The sequence below is a fragment of the Hyperolius riggenbachi genome, chromosome 10 (genome assembly GCF_040937935.1).
Source record: "Hyperolius riggenbachi isolate aHypRig1 chromosome 10, aHypRig1.pri, whole genome shotgun sequence".
In the NCBI taxonomy this organism is placed as follows: Eukaryota; Metazoa; Chordata; class Amphibia; order Anura; family Hyperoliidae; genus Hyperolius; species Hyperolius riggenbachi.
Genome location: NC_090655.1, coordinates 231,568,292 through 231,595,950, shown reverse-complemented (window position 1 = coordinate 231,595,950; position 27,659 = coordinate 231,568,292). Strand labels below are relative to the sequence as shown.

The following is a 27,659-nucleotide window of genomic DNA, read 5'->3' as shown; positions in this document are numbered from 1 at the left end:
ACTGTGCACAATATTCTCAGTGGATTCTTAACAGCTCTGCGGGGAGTGCATCTGTAGAGTATAGTACTATGTAACTTCAAAGGGTGTGAATAAATTTGCATACAAATTTGCATAAACCTGCATCAATGGAGAATTATTTGCATCTCATTGACTATTCCTACTAGTGACACAACTACACGTCAGGCCTTATTCCTACAGCAGAGATGTTAGTTATTATATATAGGTTCCTGTGTACACATCAGATATACAGTCACAATCAGCTATGTATATCTGATTTGAAAAATACAGTGACTGCTTTATTGCAGCAGCACAAGTAATTTGTTCATGGAGTGGTTTATTTTATTTTTGTGATGACCATTATCTGAGAAATAGAAAACGCTATCATATTCATATTTTCTCTTTTAATTACAGTTTAGGAGACGGAGTTGGTGCAGGTACCCAAATTACTTCGATTTTACAGTCCTGGTTAATGGTTCCTGCTGAAAAAAAAAATCATCTTTCTATCTTTTATAGGTTTTGAGATATTCACATTTTTATAAAGGTCAAAAGTTCACTCAGCCTCGCTTAGGCTTTGCGATGTTGTACGGGGGCTGATTGAACTTTTGACTCAAAAACCATGAAAGATAGAAAGATGATTTTTGCAGCACAAATGAACACATGCACAGCATTACCCTCCCATACCAGTTTCATGTGTGTAGGTTGTTGTATGGGGTTGAGTGACGCTATTGTTTTGGAAATAATAAGTGCTATTATCTTCAGCAGCACAAATCTTAATTTTTGCAGAACAAATGGGCACAAACGTAGCACTAACCAAGCTTGATGGAATTGTTATTAGTGCTGATTGTATGGGGCCAGCTTCACAGAGCTCTGGTTAATAATACAAAGCAGAGATACCGAGAGCCCATTATAGTGTAGTATGTATTGGATCAAGGTGAAAAATTGACAAGATAGTATTATACTCACAAACGTGGGTTACCACCAAGGCAACCACTGTATAGGCAGGTGAGGTGATTAGATCTGTCCCCACTCAGGATTAAGATGTCGCTCTCTGAAGAAGAAGAAAATGGGTTTATCACCCTTCCACCGAGGGTGGAATTCTTGACAAGTGAAGGTACAGAGGCGCCAAAAGGATAAAACACGATAAAATGTTTAAAATATTCAGGTGGCGGCGGTGGACCGACCACTCAGAAACAGACTTGATACTGTCGTAAGTAACAAAAAAGCAATTTATTTACATACTCCACGAACAATAACAGCAACGCGTTTCACTCTTCATGTAAGACGTATTATTAACCAGTGAAGGTACAGAGGCGCCAAAAGGATAAAACACGATAAAATGTTTAAAATATTCAGGTGGCGGCGGTGGACCGACCACTCAGAAACAGACTTGATACTGTCGTAAGTAACAAAAAAGCAATTTATTTACATACTCCACGAACAATAACAGCAACGCATTTCACGGGCACAATCCCGCTTCATCATGCATTAAACAATGGGAGTATCATACAACTGTAGGTCTGAGACACGCTTGGCACCTCTGGGCCAGAGGTCAGAGGTGCCAAGCGTGTCTCAGACCTACAGTTGTATGATACTCCCATTGTTTAATGCATGATGAAGCGGGATTGTGCCCGTGAAATGCGTTGCTGTTATTGTTCGTGGAGTATGTAAATAAATTGCTTTTTTGTTACTTACGACAGTTTCAAGTCTGTTTCTGAGTGGTCGGTCCACCGCCGCCACCTGAATATTTTAAACATTTTATCGTGTTTTATCCTTTTGGCGCCTCTGTACCTTCACTGGTTAATAATACGTCTTACATGAAGAGGAACCAAACACTTCACATTGTGGAAACAATATAGAGTTGATAATTGGCACATTTTGCAGGGGAACATTCTCCAGAGGAATATCTTTATTAATAGCTTTAATCACAGGAGAGACAATTGAAGAGGCATCAGATTTCCATTCTAATAGGATTTATTTATTTACATAAAGCACATTTGTTTCCAGCAACAGCTTCCCACATTTGTCTACAGCATGTGATTGTCAGGCATTTAACAATAAACTGCCTGCCTCTCCACCCCAGAATTCCTGTAACTTACCTCACAACCAATTCACAAGTGTCCAATCATCTTCTAATTTTCAGTTGAGGCATTGGGTACATCTGCATTATTTGTGCTGGAGTATAACATGACCTGGGAATACATCTGACTTCTAAGACCTTATCTTAGTATAAAACAAAGACCACAGATAGAGCATACAATATAATACATAACATGGGCTTCTGCATTTAAAATACAACTTTTATTGCAACTTACCAAAATAGTAATGATACATTAAAAATCCCTAATGGGGATAATGAGCAATGTCCTCACAGTGCGCACTGTATGAAAAAGAGGAATATAAAAAAAAAAATCAATCACAAGTCCCATTCAAGAAGTTATATGGAAAAAAGGATGCCAAGACTGCTGAACTTTGATCCTTTTTTCCATATAACTTCTTGAATGGGACTTGTGATTGATTTTTTTTTTCTACAATTTTTTCGTGTCTATAGGCCTCGGACAGGGTTCTAGGGTAATTTATGCTAAAAGGTTTAAAACATGAATGGGAGCTTCTAATATCCCCACATATGTAGCTCACAGTAGGTAACAAACAATGGTATATAGAACATTCCTGGAGTCGCACATTCTTACTTTTACTTTAAGGGGTTAAATTCTGACTGAATTGTGCATAGTATCAGTGTGACATAACATCTGATTCATTCAGCTCCCAACAAAAAGAAATAATGAGCTTTTCAGAACTTGCTTGTTATTAGGAGTGTTCATTTAACCAGATAAAAGTGTATAACCTTTATTTATTTTTCAGGAGAGTCATGGCTGCATGAAACTGCAGGTCCTGCCTCATTTGTATAGATAAAGCAGCTGAAAATATAAAATGTAAATGCAGGAAAGTTCAAATTAGGCTTGTATCCATATTTATGTTATCATGGCACCTCAGTTCAGGAACTTTAATGCTATAAAAGAACAGTGCACTGAGTAACGTGAACAAATCCCCAGGCTTATGTGTAAAAATATTAATAAGTGCTTTTAAAGAAATAAAAGAAACATTGAAAAAAAAAAAACTTATGGCTAAGGCATTTCCCACACTGAACCCAAATGTCTGATAAGCAGGGAATTACAGCCAAAACATTTTTGCCACACTCAACATATGAATAGGGCATCTCCCCAGTATGAGATCTGTCATGTGTGACAAGATTTGATTTACAAACCATTTTATTTCCCTGATTGTGCACATGAACATAGCTTTTGAAACAGTGTGAGATTTCTCATGTCTGACAAGGTCTGATTGCTGTACAAAACATTTCCCACACTCAGCACACTCATAGGGTTTCTCTCCAGTATGAAATATTTCATGCCTGACAAGCTGTGATTTCTGAACAAAATATTTCCCACACCTAGTACATGAATAGAGCTTTTCACCAGTATGCGTTCTCTCATGTCCGACAAGATGTGTTATCCGAGCAAAACATTTCCCACACTCAGCACATGAATAGGGGTTCTCCCCAGTGTGAGATCTCCCATGTTTGACTAGCGTTGACAGCTGTGCAAAACATTTCCCACACTCAGCACATGAATAGGGCTTCTCTCCAGTGTGAGTTCTCTCATGTTTGATTAGTGCTGTCATCTGTACAAAACATCTTCCACACTCAGTACATACATAGGGTTTCTCTCCAGTGTAAGATCTCTGATGTATGACAAGATCTGATTTCTGACTAAAACATTTCCCACACTCAGCACATGAATAGGGCTTCTCTCCAGTGTGAGTTCTCTCATGACTGACTAGCGTTGACAGCTGTGCAAAACATTTCCCACACTCAGCACATGAATAGGGCTTCTCTCCAGTGTGAGTTCTCTCATGTTTGATTAGCGCTGTCATCTGTACAAAACATCTTCCACACTCAGTACATACATAGGGTTTCTCTCCAGTGTAAGATCTCTCATGTATGACAAGATCCGATTTCTGACTAAAACATTTCCAACACTCAGCACATGAATAGGGCTTCTCCCCAGTGTGAGATCTCTCGTGTCTGCCAAGATTTGATTTCCGTACAAAACATTTCCCACACTCAGCACATGAATAGGGCTTCTGACCAGTGTGAGATCTGTCATGTTTGACAAGATTTGATTTCCGAATAAAACATTTCTCACACATGGAACAGGAATAAGACCCTCCACCGGTGGGAAAGCTCTGCTGGGTATGAGGCCCCACAAGGACAGACAGCGGAGGGGAATCGGGAGGAATATATGGGATAACCAGGATATCTGCAGGAGACTCTTGTCCAACGACATCCTCATGCATTGTACAGTCTGTGGATGAGAAGTTCTTGATGCCAGTACTCCGCGCTGCAAATAGAGAAATGTCATTACTTCCTGTTAGGGAACACTATTGGGAGGAACAATTATCATTAGGGAACAATTCCAAGATGATGCAGTTTGGAAATGGACAGCATTTGCATACCTTCGCCTATAATTAACATACAATTTGCACCATCTCAGAGTTCACATGTCACTGACCGTCACAAGTTATCACCCTGACAGAGAGCTGCAGAAGGTTGTGCTCATTACAGGCGGCCAATCACAATAATTTTGGCTTGCATGCTAATTTTATGCAGTTTGGAATTCAGCCAATCAAATGCATTACCTGTGATTAGCTGAAAACAATTTTCAATACATTTCTATACATGTTGGAGTTTTTTTCATCTCATTGCCCATCCCTACACCTAAGGCATTGGTCATACATTGAAAAGCAGTAAACTACACAGCTTGATTGATGAGATCTACTCTGGTGACAACAAACCTATATGTGCTTACAGCAAGAAATCTGCATTATGTTTGTAGACCAATGCCATTTCATTTACAAATTCGTATACTTGTATCAGTCATATGCCCCTTGTAAATGTTCTTTTTTTCCCTCTCTCTTGTTCCTAATTATGCAAATAAAAATACTGAGAGGTTACTGAACCCTAAATTATAGGTGAAGAGAGGTAGAGGAATTAGCCATTCAAAGGACACGCAGAGGGCAAAAATAAATGAAATAAACAATTGTATCTATTTTCCTTCTCCTAAAAATGACTTTTTAAGATATTCCACGGTTTTATTTTATGTTTAACCACTTGAGGACCCACCCTTTACCCCCCCTTAAGGACCAGCGCAGTATTCTGTGATCTGTGCTGGGTGGGCTCTGCAGCCCCCAGCACAGATCAGGCAGCACGCAGAGCGATCAGATCGCCCCCCTTTTTTCCCCCCTATGGGGATGGTGTGCAGGCAGGGTCTGATCGCTCCTCTTGGCTGGCATGTTGCGGGGGGGGGCACCTCAAAGCCCCCCTCCGCGGCGAAATTCCCCCCCCTCCCTCTCCTACCTGTCATCCCCGGTGATCGGGGCTGCACAGGACGCTATCCGTCCTGTGCAGCCAGTGACAGGATGTCCCCTGTCACATGGCGGCGATCTCCGGCCGCTGATTGGCCGGGGATCGCAGATCTGCCTTACGGCGCTGCTGCGCAGCAGCGCCGTACAATGTAAACAAAGCGGATTATTTCCGCTTGTGTTTACATTTAGCCTACGAGCCGCCATCGGCGGCCCGCAGGCTATTCACGGAGCCCCCCGCCGTGAATTGACAGGAAGCAGCCGCTCGCGCGAGCGGCTGCTTCCTGATTAATTAGCCTGCAGCTGGCGACGCAATACTGCGTCGCTGGTCCTGCAGCTACCACTTTGCCGACGCGCGTTATGAGTGCGCGGTCGGCAAGTGGTTAAATCTACTTTTTAAGTTTTAACTCATTGAAGTATGCCAGAGCTAAAATCTATGAACTATTGACCCTTCTTATCTCTTTCCTGCTCTCAAAAGCCTTTTTCTGCTAGGAAAGTGTTTTATAGTTGGAATTTCTTATCAGTGAGGCTGGTTTCACAGTGGGACGTTACAGGCGCACGTTAGAGCAGCCTGTAACGCACCCCAATGAAAAATCAATTGGCTGTTCACAGTGCCCACGTTGCGTTACTTAGTAACGCTGGGCCATTAGACAACGTACTGCATGCAGTACTTTATAGACTGCTTGCACATGCTCAGTAATGTTGGGGAGGAGCGGAGAGCGGCCAGGCACATGGCTAATTAATATTCACTGCACTCAGTGACATGCAGTGTTTACTTCCTGGAGCGGCTGCTCTGTGCGGCGATTGGCCGGGGGGGGGGGGGGGGGGACTACGTGATGCCGCATGCGTCCAAGAGTACGCATCACGGATGCCAGAGTGAGCTGCACAACGCGGCTCACTCTGACGTCCACATTAGAGAGCACCAGGCGTTGCGTTAGGGGCACGTTATGCGACCATAACGTCCCCTAAAACTCAACGTCCTGGTGTGGAACCAGCCTGAGGGTCACACTGTAGTCACTTCCTGTCTGAGTCTGGACTGAGTCAGCCACTTACATACCTGATATTTAACTCTTTCAGGCAGAGAAAGAAAAATAGGAACACAGCATAGTTATTTGTGTACTTGGCGCTGTACATACACATGTCTATGTCATCATGTCACATCACCCCGGGTATCCTTTAAGTCATGGATATCCAAAGCCACTACTTTTATATCTGGATATAAGCATATACAGTACATATTTACTCCTACATATACAAGCAACGCACGTAACTAAGGAAGGCACGCTCCTTGCATAGCAACAAGCGCTGCTATGTAAAGCATGCATAGTGATCACCCCTTCTTTTTAACCAGTGCTCCCTCACATTAAGCAGCACTGCTTTAGCAGTGCTCTCCCTTCTGTTCCCAGTTGGTGCAGCTGTTATGAATCCTGTATGGCGGAAGCGAACGTGAATGAGTGGAATTTGACCACACATATGCTCAATAAAAGGAATTTCTCTGCAAGTCTTCTTCCCTTCATACACAAGAAGTTCCTGTTACTGGCAATGTGCAGTTCATGAAACCACGCCTACAGGAAATACGGACATTCATGGTTTATTTCTGTGTAAAGGATACAACTGCAGTACAAGACAGGAAGTGAAAGTGCTAAGAGCTTTTATACACGTCTATGAATACTCCCAACTTGTTATTTAAAAAAAAACCCAATTACCTACACTTTATCTTCTGCACCTCCTTTGTGCCCCATTTAGTGCTTCCTCTTCACTTCCTGTCTTTCGCTGCCCCGTTTAGGCCCTTCAGTTATTCCTCTGCACCTTTAGTGTGCTCTCTTTTAAGTCCTCTGTGTGACCCCCCCTTTGTTGCTTCCTCTTCACCTTCTGTATGCCCCATGTCCCCTGTGTAGCTCCTGCAGTTATTCCTCTGCACCCCCTGTATGCCCTCTTTTAAGTCCCATATGTGGCTCTTTAAGTGATTCCTCTGCACCTCCTGTGTATTCCCTTCCATGTCTCCTCTGCAGATTCTACAGTGCTTTCTCTGCACCTCTTGTGTGCCCCCTGCAGTGCTTCTTCTCTACCTTTTGCGTTTTCCTACAGTGTCTCTACACCTACTGCATTCCCCCTTCCATGCCTTCACTGTACCTCTTGTGTGTCCCTTCCATGTCTACTCTGCACCTCCTACAGTGCTTCTGTACCTCTAGTGTTTTCCCTTCCGTACCTCCTTTGCACATTTTGTGTGGCCCCTTCAATGCTCCCTCTGCACCTCCTGTGTGCTCCATCCAGGGCCTGCTGTGCACCTCTTGTGTGTCTCCTTCAGTACTTCCTCCTGTATGTCCTATTTTATCTACCCTGTGTAGCCCCTTTAGTACTTAATCTGCACCTCGAGTGTGTTCCCTTCCATGCCTCCTCTGCACCTCCTACAATGTTTTCTCTGCACCTCTTGTGTTCCCCCTACAGTGCTTCTTCTGTGGCTCATGTTTTCCCTTCAGTGTCTCCTCTGCACCTCCTGTGTGCCCCTTCAGTATCTCCTCTGCACATTTTGTGTGCCCTCTTCAATGCCTCCTATGTGCCTAATGGGTGCCCCCTTCAGTGCTTCCTCTGAACCTCCTATGTGTGCCCCTTCAATGCATTCTCTGTACCGCCTATGTGCCCCCCTTCAGCACTTCCTCTGCACCTCCTGAGTGCACTAGTTAGTGCCCCCTTGGCACCTCCTGTGTGCTCCCTCTCATGCCTCCTTTGCACCTCCTGTGTGCCCTCTTCAATGCTTCCTCTACTCCTCCTGTGTGCCCCCCTCCAACACTTCTTTAGCACCTATTATGTACACCCTTCAGTGCCTCATCTGCACCTCCCTTTCGTGCCTCCTCTGCACCTTTTGTGTGTCCCCTTTAGTGCTCTCTCTGTGCCCCCTATGTACCACCTTCATTTCTTCCTCTGCATCTCCTCTGTGCCCCTTTGGTGCCTCCTCTGCACCTCATGTGTGCCCCTGCATTGCCGACCAATGCACAAGTGTGTGTAGGCCCTAAATAAAGCCTTGTTTTTAATGTTTTGTCTTTTCTTTAAACTACAGTAGACAGGAGTTCAGTAGTGGGGTGTTTCTCACTCTGCCATTCCCTCCCTTCTACATAAAACAGAACAGGAAACTCCAAAGACATCGGGGTGCCTGTACTGTACTGTTCTTGTTAGCAAGCTATCACCAAATACAAGAAATGATTTTAAATGAATAAAAAAAACTAACTTGAGTGCATAGCATAATCCCCAATATGGTCAGTCTGTGAGAAGTGACACAATAATAGTAACAATAATGATACTCTTACTCTATATATTTAATGGTGATTACCTACCAGTTTTCCCCTCTGTAAGAGCGTCCTCCACTTTACTTGTCCCCATCATGTCACCCTCCTTTGCAGACTTCTGATCGCCCCTCAGATACAGCTCTTCTTTTTCCTTTTTAATTGTCCTCATCATGTTACTCTCTTCTGCAGACTGCTGCTCTCCCCTCACATACGTCTCATCTTCTTCCTCTTTAACTGTCCCCATCATGTCACCCTCCTCCGCAGACTGCTGATCATTCCTCACATATGTCACTTCTTCCGCTTTAATTGTCCGCATCAAGTCACTCTCCTCCATAGACTGCTGATCACCCCTCACATGTTTCTTCTTCTTCCTCTTTAATTGTCCGCATCATGTCACTCTCCTCCATAGAATGCTGATCACTCCTCACATATGTCTCTTCTTCTTCCTCTTTAAATGTCCTCATCATGTCACTCTCTTCCATAGAATGCTGATCACTCCTCACATATGTCTCTTCTCTTTAATTGTCCTCATCATGTCATCCTCCTCCATAGACTGCAGATCACCCCTCACATATGACTTTTCTTCTTCCTCTTTAATTGTCCTCATCATGTCACTCTCCTCCATAGACTGCTGATCATTCCTCACATATGTCTCTTCTTCCTCTTTAAAAGTCCTTATCGTGTCACCCTCTTCCATAGATTGCAGATCACTCCTTACACGTCTCTTCTTTTTCCTTTTTAATTGTCCTTATCATATCACCCTCTTCTGCAGACTGCTGATCATCCCTCACATGAATCTCTTCTTGCTAGGGCAGTAGGTAGGGCAGAAGGAAACAAGGGAGTTTATTCATTAAACTATATATGTATTGAAAGACCATAAATAATGTCATAAGACCCTCTTAGAATCCTCCTGCAAGTGCAAGTGGAGTGATACGCATAGGAGCCCGACGGACTTCTGGGTAAGTAACCGCTCGTCTCCCATGCTCACACCTGCCTTAGTCAATCTTTTTTATAATTTCGAATTTGAGTGGCTTTCTACTCGAAAGCCCATCTCTGCTGATATTCTACTATTGTGCAGTGCTAATTATGATAGTAAAATATCGGTAAGAGTTAATGATATTCTACTATAGCTGAACCTAAACCTATTTTCACACAAAGCCCTCCATCTACCCATGCTGAACTCTAATCACCACACCCCCCTCCACCCCCAGAAGTCTAACTGTAACCAACCCCCTACTGATGCATTACCCTAACAACCTCCCTACCTCCAATGCCTGACCCTAACCGATGCCTACGCCCCCAGCGATGCCTAAACTTAAAAGACCCCCCACCAATGCTTAATTACCCCCTCTGATATATGCTTTGCATTTCAAATTACAGTACGGGGGGAATCTTGGCACCAGATAAAGAATCTGGGGGCCCCAGCGCCTGCTATTTTACCCTAAAGCCATAACTTGTATGGATGCCTATGGCGGTGCTCAAGCTTCCACAGCGATTCTGCCACCCAAACCGCCTGCTTCCCACAGGGAGAAATGGCGTATATCTTAAACATGAAATGGCATATATTTTACATAGTGAAGGACAATGGCAATCCTGGAGAACACAGGGGAGGCACGGCTACACTAGATGGACAAGTTTTCTTGGTTCTGTGAAGCAGCTGAGCAGAATTATTAGCAGGAAGGCATGGCTGTGGAGTTGGTACAAAAATCATCCAATTCCAACTCAAACGCCTCAGTTTATGAAACCTCTGACTCCAACTCCGACTCCAGGTACCCAAAATGACTCAGACTCCTCAGACCAACACTTACCAGGGCTTTGGATTTGATACAAAATTCATCCAACTTCGACTCCTTATGAAACCCCCAACTCCAACCCCAGGTACCCAAAATTGCTCTGACTCCGACTTTACAGCCCTGCAGGAAGGCGAGATGCCAACCATAATATATGGCATAATGGCAAACAAGTCACAGTAGCTAAATAAATGTCTCTTGTGTGGCAAATCTTTCAAGAGTGAAGATCAGGATTGTGCCAGGTGTACTATCTCTGCTCAATGTATAACAGGGGTGTCACACTCAAATACAAAGTGGGGTGAAATTGAGCTCTGGGACCAAGTCACGGACCAACCATGTCTAGTGGCCACCTCCCTCTCTTAGCTCCCTGGTGTCAAATCCCCTGTACAGTTCCCCAGTATCTAGTGACCCCTAGTGATGGGAATTCCGGCTCTTCTTGGAGATTTGGCTCTTCTGAATCGGCTCCCATTAAAGAGCCGGCTCTTACGGCTCTCAATCGGCTCTTCATTAAATATCACTAGACACCACTCAGAATCGGAGTAAAAGCCCCGCCCCCATCTCCATGACAACTCCAGACTGCTTCTTTTGCTCGGGCAATCCCTCATGCTACTGCTCTGTTCCGCCCCTACACTCTTACAAGCTGCACGAGGAGGACTACATCTCCCAGCATGCCTCAGCGCCCTTTATTACACTGCAAACCAGAGCTGTGTGGGGCGGCTGAGGCATCGGCTCTTTCAAAACTGAGAGCCGCGAACGACCCATCACTAGTGACCCCTCCTTCCCCTATATGATTCCTTGGTGTCTAGTGGCCCTCCTCACTCATCTATACAGTTCACTGGTGTTTAGTGGTTCTCTCTCCCTCCCTCCCCTATACAATTCCCTGATGTTTAGTGGTTGTCCCACCCTCCCCTATACAGTTTCCTGGTGTCTAGTGGCCCCTTCATTCCCCTATACAGTTCTCTGGTGTCTAGAGGCCCCTTTCCTCTCCTATCTAGTTCCCTGGTACTTAGTGCTTTCCCCCTCCCCATATGGCTTCCCTGGTGATCTAGGGCTTTACCTCCGGCTCCAATATAGCTTATCTGTTGGTCCTAAGTGGGCCAAACATAATGCAAAGTGAGGAAACCACCTGGGGGCCAAATCTGATGGCTCCGAGGGACGGATTTGGCCCGCGGGCCGGAGTTTGACATGTATGATATATAACAAGAATTATACAATTACCTCTTCCAAATAACGCCTCCACTTACTGATGATTCTCGTCCTGTTGTGTGACATCACTTCCTTTTTTGGGCTGTATTAGTTCTAATCTGTGCGTTCCACCTGGTAGTGGTGAGATCTCCATCTTGTGGTGAATAAGCTAAGTGCAGCCTTTGTTTGCGAAATCATCTGCACAAAGCAAATCAAATCAAAGATAGCTTTATTGGCATGACCAAGATTCATTACAGGTATTGCCAAAGCAAGGGGAAATAGGGGACATGGGAGGGGGTGGGGTAGGGGGACAATGGCTAAGCAGTCTGTGGACATTTTTTTTTAGGTTTACAGTTCCGTTATGCTCCTCTAAGTCTGTGGCATGCTGTGACATAGTGTGCAGCGATTGTCACTGTGGATTCCTCTTCTCCTAGTAGGATATATGTTTTTCTCTACGGTGACCATACGTCTCGCTTTACCCGGGACGCGTCCCGCCTTCGGGGGGCGCTGTCCCAGGCTGCATGAGGTCTCGGGAAACGTCCCGCTTTTAGCAGCGGGACGTCCCGGCCTCGGGACTCTGGCCACCGTACAATGAACTAGCCGCAGCATCTACTAGACGCTGCGCTAGTTCATTCCCCACAGCCCCGCTCCAGCCTGCATTGTCCTCCTCCGGGAAGGCACAGGCAGAGCAGGGCTACGGGAAGATGGCGTCCGGAGGCGGAGCCCTGTACTGGAGACTATTTGTGTCTGCAGTACAGAGCTCCGCCTTCAGACGCCATCTTGCCGTAGCCCTGCTCTGCCTGTGAGAGGCTGAGCGGGAGATTGAAGATCGTCCAGGCCAGGGGGAGCTGCACACACCAGAGGCACCTGAGGCCGGCTGCGTGAGGGGACGTCTTCTGCCAGGTAAGTAAATGCTTTTTCTTGCAGGTGAAGTGTTTGCCCACATTGTGTTCATTTTGTACTGACATGTTTGCCCGCAGTGCGTTTATCTTGTACTGACATGTTTGCCCGCAGTGCGTTTATCTTGTACTGACATGTTTGCCTGCAGTGCGTTTATCTTGTACTGACATGTTTGCCCGCAGTGCGTTTATCTTGTACTGACATGTTTGCCCGCAGTGCGTTTATCTTGTACTGACATGTTTGCCCGCAGTGCGTTTATCTTGTACTGACATGTTTGCCCGCAGTGCGTTTATCTTGTACGACATGTTTGCCCGCAGTGCGTTTATCTTGTACTGACATGTTTGCCCGCAGTGCGTTTATATTGTACTGACATGTTTGCCCGCAGTGCGTTTATCTTGTACTGACATGTTTGCCCGCAGTGCGTTTATCTTGTACTGACATGTTTGCCCGCAGTGCGTTTATCTTGTACTGACATGTTTGCCCGCAGTGCGTTTATATTGTACTGACATGTTTGCCCGCAGTGCGTTTATTTTGTACTGACATGTTTGCCCGCAGTGCGTTTATTTTGTGCTGACATGTTTGCCCCCATTGCGTTTATCTTGTACTGACATGTTTGCCCGCAGTGCGTTTATCTTGTACTGACATGTTTGCCCGCAGTGCGTTTATTTTGTACTGACATGTTTGCCCGCAGTGCGTTTATTTTGTACTGACATGTTTGCCCCCATTGCGTTTATTTTATGCTGACATGTTGCCCGCAATGCGTTTATTTTGTGCTGAAATGTTGCCCGCAATGCGTTATTTTGTGCTGACATGTTGCCCATTGCGTTTATTTTGTGGTGTCTGGGGTAACTGTTGCTGCATTTATTATTTAATGGTCATAGTTGGCTGTGTTTGCTGCTTTGGGGTTATGGCATACTATTAAATAGCATCACAGTTTCTGCACACCTATGATGTGAATCCACGTTTGACCACATCACGGCGTAAACACTGCTTTCTTATGCCTCGCTGTTGCATCATTACGTTAGCTCCGCCCATAGAATGTCATGGCCACGCCCATTTTTCGCACGCGCTGCAGACATCACATTATTCTTGCGCCGCAGCTGCCGCCCCCCCTCCCCAATTCCCCCCCGTCCCAGGTTGAGCCTACAAAAATCTGGTCACTCTATTTTCTCTCATCTTCTAGTGTGAGAAAGTCTGGGAATAGTTCCAACAATTTCTTAAAGTAAGTGTCCCTGGTTGCAGTATTTTTGGGGCAGTGCAGCAGAAAGTGGCTTTCATCCTCAAGGGTCTTCTGCTCACAGTGTTGGCAAAGTCTCTCCTCCCTGGGTTTGTACGTCTGTCTGTGTCTCCCAGACTCTATTTCGAGGTTGTGAGCACTCAATCTGTAGACACTCAGGATTTTCTTCTCATGGGAGTTTTGCAGCTTTTCCAGGTATGGGGCCATTTTATATTCTCTTTGTAGAGACTGGTATATGGCTAGCTTTTGTGACTGTTTTATTTCACTCCTCCATTTTTCCACATAGTCTTCTTTGCTCTAATGCTGCATACACACTTGAGATAAAAGTCTCTGGAAAAGGCAAGATCACAGACCAATTTTACCCCATTCCATGTAGTATGAGAGCCATACCTTCACAGTCTATTCTATGGAGCTGCACTCCCCATCAGATAAAATCTTTGCAAGATGCTGCACACAAAGATGCTGTACACATTCAAAAGATCATTATCTACAAAAGATCTCTTCCTGCAATAGATCCATTCCTTCAAAATGCATTAATAGTCTATGAGATCTGCAGATCCTCATACACACCTTGTTTAACAGACTTCATCTGCATATCTGGCAATCATCTGCAGATCTGAAAATCCATCCTGGTGGATCTGATCTGCAGATGATCTGCAGATGATTGCCTGCTAAACAAGGTGTGTATGATGATCTGCAGATCTCATAGACTATTAATGCATTTTGAAGGAATGGATCTATTGCAGGAAGAAATCTTTTGCAGATAATGATCTTTTGAATGTGTACAGCATCTGTGTGTGCAGCATCTTGCAAAGATTTTATCTGATGGGGAGTGCAGCTCCATAGAATAGACTGAGTAGGTATGGCTCTCATACTACATGGAATGGGGTAAAATTGGTCTGTGATCTTGCCTTTTCCAGAGACTTTTATCTCAAGTGTGTATGCAGCATTAGCTGTGGCGTGTTTTATCTGGGCTCTTGTTATGACCTGTGGATCAGGGGTTGGAGGGAGTATAGAGCTGACCCCTACTTTCAGTGCACATGGCTTTTCTTGGTCTTCATTGTGCAGCATGGCTTTGTAGTGGGGTGAGTCGGGGCTGCTGCTCTGTAGGTGGGCCCAGAAGGACAACACTCTCTTCTGTATCTCAAGCAGTAATGGGAATCTCCCCAGCTCAGCTCGGCAGGCATTGTTTGAGGTACTCCGATGGACATGGAGAAGCCATCAAATACTATTCATATTCTTTTACTGCACAACATCCTCATCTACAGATACAGCCCTTATGATAATTATAATGAAGTCAATGTAAGAGAGCACAAGACACTGGCACTAAATGCAGCAGGGATGGATAGTGCCAGACCAGGCTTACCTGGCTGCAGTGTGCTCCAGTAGTAAGTAGTCCACAGATCCAGTCAAAGAGAGAAGAAATATGGGCACAGCTGCTTGAAATACCCTTTATTGTGGCTGTGTAGACACAAAAAGATTACAGCAGTGGTGGCAAAGACAAAGTCTGACAGCTGTTTCGCAGGGACTAGCCCTGCTTCATCAGAGACAGTATGATACTGTATCTGATGAAGCAGGGCTAGTCCCTGCGAAACAGCTGTCAGACTTTGTCTTTCCCCCCACTGCTGTAATCTTTTTGTGTCTACCCAGCCACCATAAAGGGTATTTTAAGCAGCTGTGCCCATCTTTCTCCTCTCTGTGATTGATAATTATAATGATATCTCTCCCTGCTGTCCCATTTTTTAGTCAAAAGTCATTTTCAAGCGATGCAGACATCTCACCATCAATGTAAGGTCACTGGCACATACATGTGTAGTGGCTGCATGGATTGCCTTTACCTGGGTACAAGCAGGTTCATTGATTGGCCTGATGTCAGGAAACTCTTGTGACTAATAAAATGACTTTTGTGGTCTACCTACTATTGTGCCCCTATGGGGAGCTTTATAAAATTAAGCAGGAATTTCAGAACATAATGGTGATAGTAAAGGACGACTGTAACGAGAGGAATATGGAGGCTGCCATATTTATTTCCTGTTGTAGCAAGCAATATCAGTTGCTTGGCTGTCTTACTGATCATCTGCCTCTAATACTTTTAGCCATAGCACCTGAAAAAGCATGTAGCAGATCAGGTGTTTCTGACAATATTGTCAAAACTGACAAGATTAGGTGTATGCTTGTTTCTGGCGTGATTCAGACAATACTTCAGCCAAATAGATCAGTAGGGCTGTCAGGCAACTAGTATTGTTTGAAGGGAAATAAATATGACAGCATCAATACCATTCTCACCTCGGGTTTGCTTTAAACAATACCAGTTGCCTGGCAGTCCTGCTGATCTTTCTGGACTGTAGGATCTAAATGACACACCTGAAACAAGCTTGTCAGATTTTGTCATAGACATCTGCTCTGCATGCTTGTTCAGGATGTATGGCTTAAAGTATTGGAGGCAGAGGATCAGAAGGACAGCTAGGCAATGTGCATTGTTTAAAAGAAAATAAACATGTCAGCCTCCATATCCCACTCCCCTTGAGTTTCCCTTAACCTCCTGGGCGATACAATATCACCGGGGGCGGCACAGCACTTTTTTTTTTTTTAATCATGTAGCTAGCCTAGCGCTAGCTACATGATAGCCGCTTTGCAGCGGCATCCCCCCACCCCTTCTGATCGCCTCCGGTGATCAGAGCAAACAGGAAATCCCGTTCAGAACGGGATTTCCTGTTTTGCTTCCCCCGTTGCCATGGCGACGATTTGAATGACGTCATCGACGTTGTGACGTCAGAGGGAGTCCCGATCCACCCCTCAGCGCTGCCTGGCACTGATTGGCCATGCTGCGCACGGGGTCTGAGAGGGGGCGGTGCGGCACGGTGGGTAGCGGCGAATCAGCGCGGAGCGGCGGCAATCGGTATATACACGCAGCGTGTAACAAAAAAAAATTATGCAAATCGGCCCACCAGGGCCTGAGAAATCCTCCGCGGCGGCTTGCCCTGAACTCAGCTCGGGATTATCGCCCAGAGGGTTAATTACCACATAGGGTTTGCCCCATTCTTACCAATTTAATATGATGGGTGTTTTTATGCAACCCTGCCTTTGTGCATAGTGTGCCCCTGTCCAACTAGTCCCTGCAACTTATAACACTGCCGCAGGCATGATATGTTTATATTTGTTTACAATAGCCAGATTTTTGGACACCACAATGTTCTGGGTTTATGATTATGACACATCATTAGATTTATATTTGTGAATATTGTCAAGTTATTTTTGTTTAGATATCTTTTATAATCGTTCTATGGTGAGCTATACTGAGGGGATGTCTCCTTACCCCATCCATATATTTTCTTGCTAGGTAGAATGTTTGTAGTTGCACAGGGACAAACTAGACTTTGCACCTATCTATGTGTAGGTTTGTTTATGTATCAGTAAATTATACTGCTTTCTGAACAGAATACTCAGACACTATTAAGCTGGATTCACACTGTGGACATTGCATAACGCACACATTACAATGAGTGTGAACTGCAGAGGAGACTGGAAATAGTCATTAATGACTAGGCCTGCCTAGAGTTGCATGCAGAATTATTATGCAATGGACATAGTGTGAAAAGGCCCTTAATGATATTTATCACATTGTAGATAGTTTCTTCCTAAACAGGATTTCATGACTAGCTAAGGCATTAAGCTACCTTAGTGTATATGAGTATGCATGTCAGTGATTGACAGCAGCTTCCCTCATCGTATCAGGGCCCATCCACACTAGGGCGATTAGGGGACTATTCCTGCTAATCGCCAAAGCGCTACTGCTATTCTAACTTATAGCAGTGTTCTTACTGCCGCGATTGGCGCCAATCGCAAAATGCATTACCTGCAGCATTTTTGCTGTGATTTTGGAGCAATCGCGGTACAGTGCTGAGTAAAGCGCTGATCGATCGCTCTGAATTGCGGAAGTGTCCAATTATTTTTACCATGCTAATTGCGGTAAAATCACTTGTGCAACCAGTGTTTTGCGATTTCAGATGTGAATGGGGCCTCAGGGTCAGTGTAGGGATTCTCCCTTGCAGAATCAGTCAGCGTGGGGTACGCCGTGCTGCCACACAGCTTGTGGCGCCAATGGCGTATTGGCAAACTTTGGAGGAGCAAGGAGGAGTTAGTGTTAGTTAGGAGTAGATGGAGGGGTTAGTGTTAGGAGTATATGGGGGAGGTATTGTTAAGCATAGGTAGGAGGATTTAGTGTTAGGAGTGGATAGGGATTGTTAGTGTTAGGCATAGGCGGTTTCCAACCGCCTGTGTGTAGATGGACAGTCAGTAAAAGTAGCCCCAGTTTTGCACTGTCTGTGATGCCTGTACCACGTACATATTAGTACGCCGCCGGTGAGCTGCCGCTCAAATCCCCGGTGGCATTAAATTCTATTCAGGGTCTGGCTTTTACCCTTATGACTTTTACAATTTACCCTTACGCACCCCGCACAGTATAACATTACTGCTATGGCAGTGCCTAGCTTCAGCACTCATCGCTGATCGCCATGTGCCGAAACCACCTGCTTCACTTGTGCCTGTGGAGAAGGTACCCATATAAAGAAGGTATTATTCCAGTCTCCCATAGTATGAATGTGCAGTGCACTTAATCAGCGCACACTATTGATGGGGATGCCACAATGCAATTAAAATACAGTGGAGTCGGAGAAGAGGCACTGTCTGTGTGCCCTCCCCTTTTTTTCATCTACACCAATGAAGGACAGTATGAGGCCAGGACAGAGCTTGCCCAGCACTTACCCCTCTAGCTGAAGCCCCGCCCAGCTACAGAGTTCTCCTCCATGTGTGGCAGCATGGGGCAATGCAAAAGCACAACAGCTTCAGTATCTTTCCGGACTCCCTCACTTATAGAGCCACCTCTGCCTGCCTCCCCTCTTGGAAGTGTGACCATAACACTTTACACTCTTTCTTAGCTGTGTTATTATTTTTATTTATAGAGTGCCAACATATTATGTAGCGCAGTACAACGTGCAAAACATACAACAATGGGGAGCATAGATAAATGAGCAGTTCAACATACTCTACATTCAGGACAACCAGAGGGACAAGTTTTTGATACATACAATTGATGTGTAGTTTGAATGACATCACCAATACTGATAGGTGTTTGTTTGATAAACTGCACAGAAACAGGAAACAAAAGGGGGAGGTCCCTGCCCTTGCAAGCTTACAAACTAGAGGGTAGTGGGGTTGAGACACTGGGAGGTACACAAAGGGGATGGGAGATGAGCCAGTGAGCCTTAAACTCTAGATAAATGAATTTGTGTTTCCTAAATGCTGCTGTGTGTCGCTGTCACTCTGTGTTGTACAGTCATAGCCACATTGACTATCTAAAGCTGGCTGCTCCACCAACTTAAGATGCCATGTGGTTATTACTGTACAACACAGACACCCAGAGCAGCAGCATTTAGGCTACATAGCTTGTGTATGGTGGTGGGGGAGTCTGTGGCTAGAATCAAACAAACCAAACCTCCCCCTAAGGCTGGGCTCACACTTATTTGGATCACATGCGCTTTTCCGCAGAGTGGAAAACACATGTAGAAACACATATAATGTTACTTTATGGGCAATATTACGCCTTTTGGATCAAGTTGTTAGGTGCAGGGGAAAAAAATGCTCGGCTAGTTCATTTTTTTCTGCATGTGTGTCTCCCTATGGAGAATCACAAACGCATGCAATCCACACAAGTTGATAAAGTTTTTTGAAAAAAAATTATTTGAAAATGTTTGTCACTTAACCAATATGAATATTCATTAAAGGGAACCTGAGCAGCTCTTAAAAATGAAATCTGAACTTACCTGGGGCTTCCTCCAGCCCCCCGTAGCCTGCGAGGTCCCTCGGCATCCTCTGTATCTCCCCGGTGGTCCTGCTGGCAGCTTCATTAACCTGATGACTTCAGCCGAAGTCGTGAGCAACTGCGCATGCATGGTCAGTCTGTGCAACAAGCTCGATCACACGCTTGTCGACGTAAGCCTCCTGCACATGCGCGGTTCTCAAAAGACTGAATTTGCACATGTGCAGTTGCTCACAACTTCAGCTGAAATCTCCAAGTTGATGGAGCCACCAGCCCCACATCTTTGAGTGCCACAGATTAAGCAGTTCAAAGCAGCTGCAGTGATGTTGAGAGTCCCCGGCACCCACAATGCATGCCGGGAGATGTAGTCCATTATTACATTACATAATGTTATTACATCTTGCAGCATGCATAGCAGAGGTTGGTGGCGCACAACATCACCCCGGCTGCTTTGAACTGAAGTTCAGCAGCACACAAAAAAAAAAAAGATGGAGCACATTTTTAAGGTGAGATATGTCTGCTGTAAGAATAAAGACTGATGTGGAGTTGTGTCACTAATAACAATAACAACAATAACAATAATATTTATATAGCGCTTTTCTCCCTGGGGACTCAAAGCGCTGTGACCCTGCATTATGCAGTCTCAAAGGCTAGGGAAAAGAGGTGAGTTTTTAGCCTTTTTTTAAAGCTGTCCAGAGAAGGAGCCTCTCGTACTGATTGTGGAAGTGAGTTCCATAGAGTAGGGGCTGCATAGGAAAAGGCCCGAGCACCAAATGTTAAGTGTATCCTGGGAATAACCAGCTTCATCTTGTTGGCAGAGCGGAGGGTGCGTGGAGGGGCATAAAGTTCCAATAGATCCGCTATGTATTTGGGTCCCATGTGGTGTAGAGCCTTGAATGTCAGCAGGCAGATCTTAAAATTGATTCTCCATTTTATTATATCACACAACTCACAAAAATGGGAAAGAAATGGTCAAATGGGATGACAATTGGCTATAAATTTCACATTAGATTACAATAACAATGTTCTCATGCATCCTGCCAACAGTATTAAATTATTATGAACAAAGAATGAGGATTGGCTATTGGGTGCATGAGAAAATATAAAACAGCTTTATTGAGTATCAAATCTAAAAACCTTCACATCATACAAATATTATATAATCTAGAGATATAAAACTATGGCTCAATTCCCTCAGGCATCGCCCAATGGAAAAAATAGAGGCTGCAGTCCTCAAAAAATCCCCATGTAGGAGTCCCACTCATAGGACCATGGAAAAAAGCAATACAAATGGATCAATGGATGTCCTGACGCTGGTGTGTTATTGCATATGACTCCAAAGGCAGTGTGGAACAGAACCTCCGTAAACAAAATGGGCATTTGGTACCAAATCTTGGAGTAATCCAAAGCATGCAGCTGCAACAGTTTCCAAGCATAAATTGTGTAGATTTATCACATGCAATAGGGTGAAGTAAGCCAAACCAATAGACAGCTTCAAGCTTGGCAAGCAAAGATGTTAGTATGTATTAGCATCAGATGTCACGACAGGTCACAATTCATATAGTGTCCACAGTATGGATGCTAGAATATCCCCCAATCGCAGGGACAATAGGAACAAAAAAACGCTTGATGCAGAGCATGACACCTGGATGGTTTATTGCAAAAGCATGGATAGCGTAGCAGTTCAAGCATAAGCAGCAATACTGATGATAATGCCAAGCAGCTTAAGCACATGTGAGGTGGTGTCCCATAGTTACCATCCTGTTGCTGAGATCCATAGTGTCCATGGAAAGTTAGGTGGCTCCAAAGGTGATGTATGGGCGATGCCAGGGAGAGCTAAAGCTGTCTAGGTTTGCCTGACATGTTTCGCCACCTCTCGCGGCCTTTTCAAAGGCTGACAGCAAAATACATGGAGTGAACGCCATAATGGCGTATTTAAACCCGTCGCGCGTGTCCTGGTCACGCCTACCCCCGCCTACGTATCAGTCCGCGTCCATCAACGTGCAGCCAGGACGCACGGGGCAATGCGAGATCACAAACCACACCCCCAACGTACAGGGGACGTGCGGACGTGCGCCCGCTGGAGCGCACGTGCGTCCCATCATACCCACCAGGAAGCGGTGAGCGTTGCAGCACGAGATGGAGGCAGAGCAGCGCCCAGAGGCAGAACAGAGGCGGGGAGGGGCGGGATACATAGACAAGCGCGAACATATTCAAAAATCTTTTAGAATGTCCAGAACAGAATTACAGCATACATGACAAAAGGCCAAGTACGCCTTCATATATAAAGGATGTGTACCCGACCATAAATACAGATATACTCCCATATACGAAAACACATAGAAGTACCGCGGCACTTCAAAATCAATATTCACACAGCAAGACACGATGCCAAGGTGAAAGGGCAGTCCAAAAAGAAAACCATTTTTTCAAAAACAAAGCCAAAACGGCTGGGTCCACATTGTGGCATACCAAGCAGACCAATAACCAGATTTATACCACAGAGGATGAGGAAGCGCCTCATCCACATCTTGTCTGCACTCTTCCTCATCCTCTGTGGTATAAATCTGGTTATTGGTCTGCTTGGTATGCCACAATGTGGACCCAGCCGTTTTGGCTTTGTTTTTGAAAAAATGGTTTTCTTTTTGGACTGCCCTTTCACCTTGGCATCGTGTCTTGCTGTGTGAATATTGATTTTGAAGTGCCGCGGTACTTCTATGTGTTTTCGTATATGGGAGTATATCTGTATTTATGGTCGGGTACACATCCTTTATATATGAAGGCGTACTTGGCCTTTTGTCATGTATGCTGTAATTCTGTTCTGGACATTCTAAAAGATTTTTGAATATGTTCGCGCTTGTCTATGTATCCCACCCCTCCCCGCCTCTGTTCTGCCTCTGGGCGCTGCTCTGCCTCCATCTCGTGCTGCAACGCTCACCGCTTCCTGGTGGGTATGATGGGACGCACGTGCGCTCCAGCGGGCGCACGTCCGCACGTCCCCTGTACGTTGGGGGTGTGGTTTGTGATCTCGCATTGCCCCGTGCGTCCTGGCTGCACGTTGATGGACGCGGACTGATACGTAGGCGGGGGTAGGCGTGACCAGGACACGCGCGACGGGTTTAAATACGCCATTATGGCGTTCACTCCATGTATTTTGCTGTCAGCCTTTGAAAAGGCCGCGAGAGGCGGCGAAACATGTCAGGCAAACCTAGACAGCTTTAGCTCTCCCTGGCATCGCCCATACATCACCTTTGGAGCCACCTAACTTTCCATGGACACTATGGATCTCAGCAACAGGATGGTAACTATGGGACACCACCTCACATGTGCTTAAGCTGCTTGGCATTATCATCAGTATTGCTGCTTATGCTTGAACTGCTACGCTATCCATGCTTTTGCAATAAAAGATCCAGGTGTCATGCTCTGCATCAAGCGGTTTTTTGTTCCTATTGTCCCTGCGATTGGGGGATATTCTAGCATCCATACTGTGGACACTATATGAATTGTGACCTGTCGTGACATCTGATGCTAATACATACTAACATCTTTGCTTGCCAAGCTTGAAGCTGTCTATTGGTTTGGCTTACTTCACCCTATTGCATGTGATAAATCTACACAATTTATGCTTGGAAACTGTTGCAGCTGCACGCTTTGGATTACTCCAAGATTTGGTACCAAATGCCCATTTTGTTTACGGAGGTTCTGTTCCACACTGCCTTTGGAGTCATATGCAATAACACACCAGCGTCAGGACATCCATTGATCCATTTGTATTGCTTTTTTCCATGGTCCTATGAGTGGGACTCCTACATGGGGATTTTTTGAGGACTGCAGCCTCTATTTTTTCCATTGGGCGATGCCTGAGGGAATTGAGCCATAGTTTTATATCTCTAGATTATATAATATTTGTATGATGTGAAGGTTTTTAGATTTGATACTCAATAAAGCTGTTTTATATTTTCTCATGCACCCAATAGCCAATCCTCATTCTTTGTTCATAATGATTCTCCATTTTACTGGCAACCAGTGAAGAGTTTGCAGTACTGGGGTGATGTGTGAGCTGCGGGGGGCATTGGCTAGGAGTCTGGCTGCAGCATTCTGTACTAGCTGTAAGGGGCGCAGAACCTTATCTGTAGATCCAATGAACAGGGCGTTGCAGTAGTCTAGGCGGGAGGATACAAATGCGTGAACCAGGGCAGGTAGGTCTTCAGCTGGGATTAGGTGTTTTATTTTCGCTATATTTCTTAGATGGAAGAAGGAAGACTTGACGACAGCTGATACCTGCTGTCTGAGTTTTAGATTTCCATCCAGGATCACCCCAAGGTTTCGCACAGAGTCTTTATACTGTACAGTATCTCCCCCAATTGCTAGTTTGAGGTGGTGAGCGTTTTGAACTTTATCCATCATGTGTGGACCACCTACCACCAACACCTCTGTTTTGTCAGAGTTCAGCCTCAGCCAGCTGGTGTTCATCCAATTTTGTAAATCCACTAGACACGCATTTATGGATGCTGATGGGTCTTGGGTGCCAGGCTTGAAGGACAGATACAGTTGTGTGTCATCTGCATAACAATGGTATCCTAAACCATAGTTCTGGATTATTTTGCCCAGTGGGAGCATGTAGACTGCAAAGAGTAATGGTGATAGTACAGAACCCTGTGGAACTCCATAGGCAAGTGGCACTGGATTAGAGTAGTGTGTGCCCAGACATACTTGCTGTGTCCTGCCAGATAGGAAGGTCTGAAACCAGCTAAGAACAGTACCCCTTAGGCCACAGTAATTCTTCAGTCGCTGGATTAGTATTTCATGGTCCACAGTATCAAATGCTGCTGACAAGTCAAGAAGAATCAGAATTGAGCAATCACCCTTGTCCCTTGCAGTAAGTAGATCATTCATTACTCGGACTAATGCTGTTTCAGTGCTGTGCCTTTTCCTGAATCCTGACTGAAAAGTATCAAAGATGTTGTTATCTGTAAGCCTGGCTTCTAGCTGGTTGGCGACTGCTTTCTCGATAACTTTTGATAGGAATGGTAAGTTCGCCACAGGTCTGTAGTTGGTTACAGAATCAGGATCTAGTAATGGTTTCTTCAGGAGGGGTTTTATGATTGCTTTCTTTAGTTCTTCTGGGAAAAGTCCACTTTGCAAGGAGCACTGAGTGATTTTGTGAAGTGCTGGCCTGAACAGCGCTGGGCACTGCATTAAGGATCCAGTTGGGCCAGGATCCAGGTCGCAGGTAGTGGGGCGGAGACTTTGAATGAGAATTCCAAAATCTTCTACACTCAGAGTGTCAAAGACTTGCCATGGTGGTACGGTAGTAGGCATATGCAACGTCCAGTGGTCAATTGATGTTGTTGGTGTAATGCTGGCACGGATGGTAGACACCTTGTTTGTGAAGAAGGCAGAGAATTCTTCACACCTTTCCCTGGAGTATGTGGTTGGGGCTTTTAGGCAGGAAGGATTGCAGAGTGATTCCACTGTGTGGAAGAGTTGAGCAGCTCTGTTGTTGGCTGTAGATATTTTGTGCGAGATAAAGTCTGATTTTTTCTTGGTTATTGCTTGTTGGTATTGTCTGAGGTGTTGAACTAGGCTAGATAATAGGGATGGTCAATGAGATACAAATAATTGTGCATGGATTCAGGTTTATGCAAATTTTGTATGCAAATGTATGCACTCCATTTGTTAATGAAATAAAATTAATTTGCTATGTTGTTAAAATTGGGTTTGGTGACTAAGAATTAAGTTGCACAGTAGTACTATATTCTACATATGCACTCCCCGCAGAGCTGTTGTGAATCCACTGAGAATGTTGTGCACATTGAACACAGAGGTGTTAGCTATCACATTCAAACCTGTTTCAGATTGAGCATGAAGGATGTGTAATAGAGGAAGAATCTCTTTATTCCCCTGCAGAGTACCTGCACATCACTCTTAGCTGTACCTACACTTAGGTTGACTAGGGCCTGATCAATGTTCTTTGTTACTGTCTGTACCCTATACAAGTACTCTTACCAAGGACTAGTTCTGATTTCGATTTAACAGCTACTTGACAGCAAAATCCTAAGTTTTGTTAAAATGCATCTCTGGTGTACATAGAAAAACACAGAGTTATGCTAACACTTAAAAGTTAGTGTCTCAACACATTGAGCTTGATTCGCTAAGACAAATAGCATGCCTTATCATAGATAACACGCCTTATCAAAGTTAACATCCCTTATCAAAGTAGCATAGGGAGCGCTACGAACCTGCAGGGGCTCAGCACAGGACGAGTGGAGCTCTCGTCATTGCCATAAGTTCGTAGCGCTCGCTATGCTACTCTTATAAGGCGTGTTAACTTTGATAAGACGTGTTATCTATGATAAGGCATGCTGTTTGTCTTAGTGAATCAAGCCCATTGTTTGTTTAATAACATTCACTGGAACCCCGTATCAGCTGGGCTCTGGTGCATAGATCTGTCCCTTGCAGAAAAAAGCCCCTGGCCTCTATATCAGATACAGTGGGATGCGAAAGTTTGGGCAACCTTGTTAAACGTCACGATTTTCCTATATTAATCGTTGGTTGTTACGATAAAAATTGTCAGTATTGTCATTTAGGAGACACACACAGTGATATTTGAGAAGTGAAATGAAGTTTATTGCATTTACAGAAAGTGTGCAATAATTGTTTAAACAAAATTAGGAAGGTAAAAAAAGAAATGAAATCAATATTTAGTAGATCCTCCATTAGCAGAAATTACAGCCTCTAAACGCTTCCTGTAGGTTCTAATGAGAATTACATTCTGGATTCTGGTTGAAGGTATTTTAGACCATTCCTCTTTGCAAAACATCTCTAGTTCATTCAGATTTGATGGCTTTTGAGCATGGACAGCTCTCTTTATCTCACACTTTGACTAAGGTGGCCATTCCAGAACGTTGTACTTGTTCCTCTGCATGAATGCCTTAGTGGATTTTGAGCAGTGCTACGGGTGTTGTCTTGTTGAAAGATTCAGCCCCAACTCAGCTTCAGCATTGTCACCGATTCCTGGACATTGGTCTCTAGAATCTGCTGATACTGAGTGGAATCCATGCGTCCCTCAACTTTGACAAGATTTCCAGTCCCTGCACTGGCCACACAGCCCCACAGCATGATGGAACCATCACCATATTTTACTGTAGATAGCAGGTGTTTTTCTTGGAATGCTGTGTTGTTTTTCCTCCATGCATAATGCCCCTTGTTATGCCCAAATATCTCAATTTTAGTTTCATCAGTCCACAGCACGTTTTTACAAAATGAAGCTGGCTTGTCCAAATGTGCTTTAGCGTACCTCAAGCAGCTGTTTGTACTGTGGGCGGAGAAAACGCTTCCTCTGCATCACTCTTGCATACAGCATCTACTTGTGTAAAGTGCGCTGCATGGTTGAACGATGCACAGTGACTCCATCTGCAGCAAGATGATGTTGTAGGTCTTTGGTGCTGGTCTGTGGGTTGACTCTGACTGTTCTCACCATTCGTCGCTTCTCTTTATCCGAGATTTTTTCTTGGTCTGCCACTACAAGCCTTAACTTGAGCTGAGCTTGTTTAAACAATTATTGCACACTTTCTGTAAATCCAATAAACCTCATTTCCCTTCTCAAATACCACTGTGTGTGTCTCCTATATGATATATTTAACTGACATTTTTTATCGTAACAACCAACGATTTATACAGGAAAATCATGACAATTAACAAGGTTGCCCAAACTTTCACATCCCACTGTATAAGAAAGGTAGAGGCCTTTTTCTACAAGGTAGTAGCAGTAGGATATTGTACCGTGTTAGTCATCAGTAAAAACAAGAAGTTTTAAATCAGGATGATACCATTTATTGGCTAACTAAAAATGAATAAAAATAAGCAAGCTTCCGGCCTTGCAGCCTTCATCGGGCTTATATCATTTTATATATATATATATATATATATATATATATATATATATATATATATATATATATATATATATATATATATATGCCCGATGAAGGCTGCAAGGCCGAAAGCTTGCTTATTTTTATTCA

The 27,659-nt window shown here is 44.5% G+C and overlaps 1 protein-coding gene across 1 annotated transcript in view; it reads right to left on the bottom strand.

Moving 5' to 3' along the window:
* Positions 1-2,516: 2,516 nt before the first annotated feature.
* Positions 2,517-27,659, bottom strand: part of LOC137536892 (zinc finger protein 271-like) — a 41,051-nt gene continuing 15,908 nt past the window's right edge. The window contains exons 4-6 of the mRNA XM_068259073.1: positions 15,181-15,275; positions 8,751-9,075; positions 2,517-4,397 (exon numbers count right to left, since the gene is read on the bottom strand). Coding sequence (XP_068115174.1) covers positions 3,169-4,397; positions 8,751-9,075; positions 15,181-15,275 — 1,649 coding nt within the window. The 3' untranslated portion in view covers positions 2,517-3,168. The remainder of the gene's footprint in view (positions 4,398-8,750; positions 9,076-15,180; positions 15,276-27,659) is intronic.